At 45.7% G+C, this 7,438-nt stretch overlaps 1 protein-coding gene across 2 annotated transcripts; it reads left to right on the forward strand.

The window, feature by feature from the left end:
- Window positions 1-943: 943 nt before the first annotated feature.
- On the forward strand, window positions 944-5,983 carry LOC111068580 (proton-associated sugar transporter A). 2 transcript variants are annotated; one of them, XM_022358135.2, is made up of 4 exons: window positions 944-1,807; window positions 3,820-5,244; window positions 5,320-5,494; window positions 5,556-5,983. In XM_022358135.2, the coding sequence occupies exons 2-4, from the start codon at window positions 3,836-3,838 to the stop codon at window positions 5,775-5,777; spliced, it is 1,806 nt and encodes a 601-aa protein (XP_022213827.1). In that variant the 5' UTR covers window positions 944-1,807; window positions 3,820-3,835; the 3' UTR covers window positions 5,778-5,983. The 2 variants fall into 2 exon arrangements, with proteins under 2 accessions (XP_022213827.1, XP_022213829.1); XM_022358137.2 differs by lacking the exon at window positions 944-1,807 and adding an exon at window positions 3,059-3,265.
- Window positions 5,984-7,438: the final 1,455 nt, after the last annotated feature.

Here is a 7,438-nt window from a genome sequence, read left to right on the forward strand (position 1 = left end):
CTCATATTTCCTATTCAGGTTTTCCCTTTCATTAGCTATTTGAATAACAATGATTCTTCCAAAAATATTAACGATCCGACTCCGCTGTTTTTCAATGCCAGATCATGTGATCGATTTGACGGCTATTAAATCTTCATTGTCCAGCTATTATTAGGCCCCGCCGTTCCCTAATTCGATTTTCAAGTGCCGCCAATCGATGGCTACTGCTGTGATTTGATAAACGAAGTGCCGTACATATCAGCGACGAGATAAGGAAATGAGTAAATAAATGAATAAATATTCAAGTGGAATTTCCCTCCCCAATCTGGGATTTTGGTACACCCATAAAACAATGATATCGCGGCCACTGTGCGGGACACGTACGAACTATATCCCATGAATGTTTTGAAACCTGTCGTTGTCGCTGTCGTTGTCGCCTGGGAAAACTCGTTTCCAGAGATGTGTATGTTCCTTGTTGTTGGGCGAGTGGACAAGTGGATAAGGTATGGCTGGGCAGGGTAGCGTGAGGGTAAAGCTAAGACATGTATGTTTAATAGAATATCTAAGCAGCTGCTGCTGCTGCTGCAGGGCTGCTAGTGGCTGATCAAACGATGTGAAATGTTTGCACAAGAATCAAGAACCTTGCTAATAAATGAATTAACATAATTACACACGAACACGGCGCTGGGGCTGGGACTGGGACTCGGACTGTCATGTCGTCAATGGATTTGCATAGATAAAATTTAATGCAAATAAAGATAGTAGCAATATCTAAGCAAATAATTGACAAAGCCAGTGGACTGCTGCTCCTAAGACAAAGAAAGGAAAGGCTGGCAGAGGCACAGGCACAGGCACAGCTACCGATAAGGCGGACACGAGAGACCAGCCGAATGGGAGAGCGAAACTGGGAGAGCAGCAGAGAGCAGAGCTAGAGTCATATGCTATATAAATTGGCGCCTCCCGTGGCAGACCCAAACAGTCGCAGAGCGAACCAGAGCAGACCCGGATCACAGATCACACACACAGATCGTGCTGTCGTCACAAATCGTTTGGGGGTTGGCCAAAAATAAAATCAAAGTCATCGACTGGACGGAATAAACAACTACGAAAATACATAGCGAAATTAAATTTCCCTTTGGCGTTTTTTTGCGTGTGTCAAGTGGAGAGACGGCGTTGCGTGTGCTATTTTCCCGCAGCCAATACACATTTTTCATGTCTTGCCAGAATCTTCGCAGCGCGTTCGACCAGCGGCAATGTCATCAGCACTTTAGCATCAGCCAGCAGAGATAATTAATTCATCCGAAGGAAAACAGCAGCAGCGAGCAGACAATATATTGAAAATATTATAAATTAATAATAATCATAATAATAACGCGCGTCATTCGAAGTGAAAACTTTTTTCGTGGGAAAACAGAAGGAGGAAAAATTGATTTTGTTTTGCCTTTTGCCCAGCACAGCTCCGGCATCTGCTCCTCCGCATGGGTAAAGTTATGAGAGTGAATTCGTTTCCGCCGCCCGCCCACAACTGCCACGCCCACGTGCAGAAACAACAGCAGAAACAATCGAAATTGAAAACAAAAATCGAAATCTATTTTATGTTCAACAATTTGTGCAAGCGAAAAACTTTAACGGAGTTTCATTTATTGACACTAAAACAACACAAAGCGGAAAGTGAGTAAAAGGCAACCAAAAAACACAGTGAACCGATCGTAAAGAAATATAACCATATAAACCAATATCAGTAGAGTATATATAACCCCCATCAAATCAATAAAGCAAACAGTTTAATTTGTGTTAGGCCGGATCAAGGATAAGAGCGTAAAAAGAGGTGAGTTATCCAGTTATCCGTCAGTCAGCAGATAAGTAATCGTAATTATCGTAATAAACACAGTTTAACTTCAGCCAGTGAGCAGTTCCATGAAAAATGTCAAACGGAAGTAGAAAACTGTTCGATAAGACCGAAGAATTTTCCTTAGAATAAAATAAACTCCCACCATTATACGCAAAAGCGATTAAAATTAACGACAGGTTTCATGTTTGGGCCCAATAAAATGATCAATTACACCCTTAATAACCCCATACCGTTGGAGTCAATTGCCCAGACGATGGGGTACTCAGACCTACGCCAACATCACGACAAACGACAGACTGTAAGGCAGACCGTTCACATCCCCCCCCAAACAACAATCAAGTGATATGCATTTTAAGCAGCACTTTAATAAACATGTTAATTACAAAACTGTATAATTACCGCATTTGTGGCGATAAAATAAGCAACGGAATAGCATCCAGATGATTATCCAGCCGAAGATGTGTGAATTTTCGCATTGTTATGAGCATTAAAATGCAAAAACTATTTCCTCAAAAGTTGTGGAATAACCTTGACCCCATTTTCGGGTGGGGAGGGTGAATGATTCATGCTGCTTATCAGGTGACTTCCTAATAGTAACAGCCTCATTAATGTCCCCAGCATCAGCATAATTAACATGAAATGCGTATACCTACATACATACATACATACATACATACGTGTATTTTTGGGTATTTAATTCATACATGTATTGACCTAGTCTGAAACGCTTTGATTACGATTCGTCTCGTATAGTTTTGTGGTTAAATGAATATTCAGCGACAGCAAATTCGCCGGTCATCTAACCCGGGGTTAAGCTTTAGATTTTTGGGAGAGAGAGAGAGGGAAGTGGATGCCAGTTCCCAGATATGCCACACACCCACACCCATGATCTGGCAACTTGTCTCAATTACTCGCGAAGAAATGCCTCTTTTGTGGGTGCTGGGATCGCTGTCGGCAAGCGAACAAATTTGTTGTTTTGTATTTTTTAAATTTATTCCAGCATTTATTGTTATTATTATAATTCGCACACGTATGTATGGTGTATAGTGTCGAGCTGATAAGTTTAGCACGACACCACACAAGATTTGGTCAATGGCTTTAAAAAAGACAGAGCCCTCGGAGACATGGGGCAGCCCAGAGACCTCACAGAAACCGCACAGAGACCCCACAGAGACCTCTGAAACGAGACCCAGACTCAGTTGCGTTTTGAACACGAGACGTTTCGGAAAGGTTTTCGTGTCGCGGCTACATTTGATCAGTTAAAGATCAGTTTGCTTAACGATAGACGCGAGTAATTGAATTCAATAATTTGTGTTATGAATTACACAAAAATGTGGCTAATTGTAAAGTTCAAACAGAAGTGAATGTACGAACAGCACACTAGAAATATACGAGTATCCATAAATTGACATAATTGACAGCTAAGTGCAAAAGGTGAGCATTCCCCAGAACGACTCCTCCAACACGATAGACTCCAGCAATGTTCGGGGGTTTCGTTTCGTTTGCTGATTCCCAATTATCTTTTTTTTTTGTGCTGTGATTGCATTTTTGTTGATCAACAAATAAAGCGAAAGGAGAGATAATTTTCATTGCTTAAGGCAAGTGACACAAAATCGGACAGAGAGACAGGCGGACGGATGGGCAATGGACCTCGTTGCAATTGAATCCAAATTGATATTTCGCTGACCGCGTAGCTCAATTAATCAGAGAAGAGATCTTTGACGCTCGCTCACTCGCACGCGCTTCTTCGACGTGCCGCTCCAGATGTTTCCATTATTCCATAATTCGATTCAATGTTTTGTTTTCTTTGTGCGCTGGAAAACAAAGCGGCACGGCACGCCCCGCCACTCCACTCCACTCCACTCCACTCCACGATTGTAGTTCTCTTGGCACAATATTTTTGCAGCTAATTACAAGATTGAGATGAAGATACTGACACTGATATTGAGACCATTATTAATCAATGTTTTGCAATCATTTTCCCACAGCATCCTTTCCTTCAATATGGTTGGAGTCGCGGTGGACCCCTCGCAGGCGGATCAGCTGTCCTCGGCCAGGAATCCCATGATCAAGTACATGCTGAAGACGCGGGAGAACCATGCCAAGGAGCAGGATGAGGACTACTCGCATGTCTTTCGCCGTAAGACACGCTTCGAGATGTTCCGGCTGTCGGCCATTGCCATGGCCATTGAGTTTGCTTATGCGGCCGAGACGAGCTTCGTGTCGCCCATCCTGCTGTCGATCGGCGTCGATCACAAGGTCATGACCATGGCCTGGGGACTGTCGCCACTGATTGGATTCTTTGTATCGCCGCTGCTGGGCAGCATCAGTGATCGGTGCAAGCTGCGCTGGGGACGACGTCGCCCCATCATTTCCATACTATCGTTTGGCATATTTTGCGGCCTCATCCTGGTGCCCTACGGCAAGGATCTGGGCGTGCTGCTGGGCGATGTGGGCTACAATTACACGGAGGCCGTCGTCACCAATATCACGAGCTTCGTCAGCGAAGGCTCGGTGGCGGCATTGATGGCCGCCGCCTCTGAGGAGGCAACGGGACCATCGGCATCCGACTACAAGTACGCCGTAATCCTCACGATTCTGGGCATGGTTATGCTGGACTTTGATGCGGACACCTGCCAGACTCCGGCCCGCACCTACCTGCTGGACATGTGTGTGCCCGAGGAGCAGCCCAAGGCCATGACAATGTTTGCGCTCTTTGCCGGCTTTGGGGGCACCATCGGCTATGCCATCGGCGGCGTGGACTGGGAGCGGACGCACATTGGCAGCTTCCTGGGCGGCAATATACCCACGGTCTTTGGCCTGGTGACGATCATCTTTGTGATCTGCTACTTCATCACGGTGACCACGTTCCGGGAGATTCCCCTGCCGCTGATGGAGAAGGATGAGCTGCTGCGGCCCATGTCCGATGCGGCCGTCAAGAAGGAGCTGAAGAAGAACAACAATGCCATCTACTACATACAGGAGACGACGCAGCTGGAGCTGCAAATGGTCGCGGACGATGCCAAGCGTGCCGAGGCACTGCAGGGAAGCTACCAGAATGGATACTCCCCGGCCCTGGAGAAGGCCAGAAAAGACCTGGAGACGCAGTCGGTGGCTGAGCCGCCTGTGTCGCTCAGTGCCTACCTCAAGAGCATCGTCGTTATGCCCTACTCCATGAGAATGCTGGCGCTGACCAATCTCCTGTGCTGGATGGGCCACGTCACCTATTGCCTCTACTTCACCGACTTTGTGGGCGAGGCTGTGTACAATGGGGATCCGACAGCGCCTCCCACTTCGGAGGCATACCTCCGCTACGAGGCTGGCGTCCGATTTGGCTGCTGGGGCATGTCCATCTATGCCTTCTCCTGTTCGATTTACTCGCTCTCAGTGACGAAGCTCATGAAGTGGTTTGGGTAAGTCTTTTTACTTTACTTTGATATGGGATATTTCCTGTGTTCTGAGCAAACTTATCCGCTGCCTTTTTCCAGCACAAAAGCTGTGTACATCAGCGGCATGATCTACTATGCCATTGGCATGCTCATCCTCGGACTCTGGCCCACCAAATGGGGTGTGCTGGTCTTTAGCACAGCTGCGGGCATACTCTATGGCACCATCTTTACAGTGCCCTTCATTCTGGTCGCCCGATACCATGCCAAGAACTGTGTAAGCACAATACGATTCGATTGTTTCATGCTGTTTCATGTACCGTCTTTCTCTTCCATAGTTTCGTATGCGGAATGGAGAGACTTTGCCGCTGAAACAGGCCCGTGGTCTGGGCACGGATGTGGCCATTATCAGCAGCGTTGTGTTCATTGCCCAACTGATTGTCTCCGTCTCTGTGGGGCCGCTTGTCTCCTGGATGGGTACCACCTGTGCCGTGCTCTATGCCTCGACGGTTATGGCCTTCTTGGCATCCATTGCGGCCCTGTTTGTGCTCTATGTCTAGGGCAGCAGATTTTTACTGTCTGTCTCTACATGTATTTTACAGGTCTACATACATGTGTACATACGTACGTACATATGTATGTATCTTTGAAGTTTTTATTTGTATCTTTGCCTACCTTTTGGCAGTATCAGCGACTGCGATCCTCGTGTTGTGGCATACTTTTAGGCTGAAAAGTATCTTTTATTTTAATATTTTTAATACTTCATTTACATGTTTAATCATTTTGAAATAGATAAAATTATATAAACTATTAACCCCCCACGGCTACTTTCTACGTCCGCTGACTCAAACAATAAGCTGCCATGATGATAAGGCGAGAATCTGTGCAGCGGATATTAGTTTTTATGGCTCGTGCATGGCATTCAAATGCAACTTTTAATTTCCTCAAGTGCAATTTTTTTTCCATCCAAGATGCTGCCAATTTCCTTAGTAGCTCTGCACATGCCACACCCCCTGCCACACGGCCACCCAGCCACCCGGTCGACTCCTTTGGCATTCTTGTAAGTGTCAGAGACACATTTCCGTTGTCGCCTCCCAGTGATAAATAGCATTTAATAATTTTTCGCAGCCACCAGTCCCCAGCGCACAATTCCACAGGTTCCAGGACGAGTAAAGCAATTAAATGCGCACTTCTTTCGCAGGACTCAGGACAAGGGATAAAATAAATTGAGGAATAAAGAAAGAACGGGGAAGCTAAAAATATCAACAATAATTGGAAAATAAGTAAAAAGTATATGGCCCATCGCGTTGACGGGGGAGCATAAGTTATGGCCAGAGTCGTAAAAGTGCTAGAAGTTGGCTTAATAAAACTAAAGGAAAGACAACGAACACCCACACACACACACACCATACACACACACACAGAACAATCGCAATACAAAAGACATGAAAACACAGAAATGGGCGACAAAAAGCGAAATTCTCATCAAATTGAAAATAAATTCTTCACGACAAGTTCTTAAGGATGGCGAGGGGGTGGCTTCTGATGTGGCTGATGCGAACAGAACACTAAAGCGCTAGTCTAGTGCTCGTATCGGCTTTAAAAAAAAAAAACTTTGACAATCAGCAGCGTGCGAGCGTCTTCAAATGGCAAATCAAGAGCGACAACACGGCGTATGCGTAATGTGAGCCCTTGGCACGCCTCGGCCCCACACTCGACAATACACTGGAGTGGCAAGAAGTGGGCATGGCATGGAGTGGTGGCAAAGTCCCCACTACCAAGTTGAGCGCAAACAAATTGAGTTTATCGGCGGCTACAAATCTACAGAAGGAAGCACACAATCATTCATCATAAGACCCAAACCCAAGAGCATACAAACACACACACACACACACACACACACACACACACACACACACATATATATAGATCCCGTAACGTACGTACTATAGTATTAGTGTATCCCTCTGCAGTCAGTCCTTGTCCCTGTCTCATTGCGTTGAGTGAGCACTAAAAAATATTTACATTTGTCTTGAGCTCATTTCGAAATCCGAGCAAGCAATCGCTAGGGGTTTGCCAGCAAATCAACAAGAGCCGTTAGTGTCCCTCTCTCTCTCTCTCTCTCTCTCTCTCTCTCTCTCTACCTCTCTGTGGTTGTGTGTTGTATCTGTGTTTGTATAATAAGCCAAAATGCAAAAGTCGTCGCAAATCAACAAAGGTA

Source organism: Drosophila obscura, unplaced genomic scaffold, assembly GCF_018151105.1.
Source record: "Drosophila obscura isolate BZ-5 IFL unplaced genomic scaffold, ASM1815110v1 contig_1, whole genome shotgun sequence".
NCBI classification, from domain to species: Eukaryota; Metazoa; Arthropoda; class Insecta; order Diptera; family Drosophilidae; genus Drosophila; species Drosophila obscura.

Bases quoted from the DNA above. Each gene is read 5' to 3' on its own strand.
- LOC111068580 (XM_022358135.2), top strand. From the start codon at position 3,836: ATGGTTGGAGTCGCGGTGGACCCCTCGCAGGCGGATCAGCTGTCCTCG. The intron at 5,245-5,319 runs GTAAGTCTTTTT...GCCTTTTTCCAG, and splicing joins AAGCTCATGAAGTGGTTTGG to CACAAAAGCTGTGTACATCA. The intron at 5,495-5,555 runs GTAAGCACAATA...TCTCTTCCATAG, and splicing joins GATACCATGCCAAGAACTGT to TTTCGTATGCGGAATGGAGA.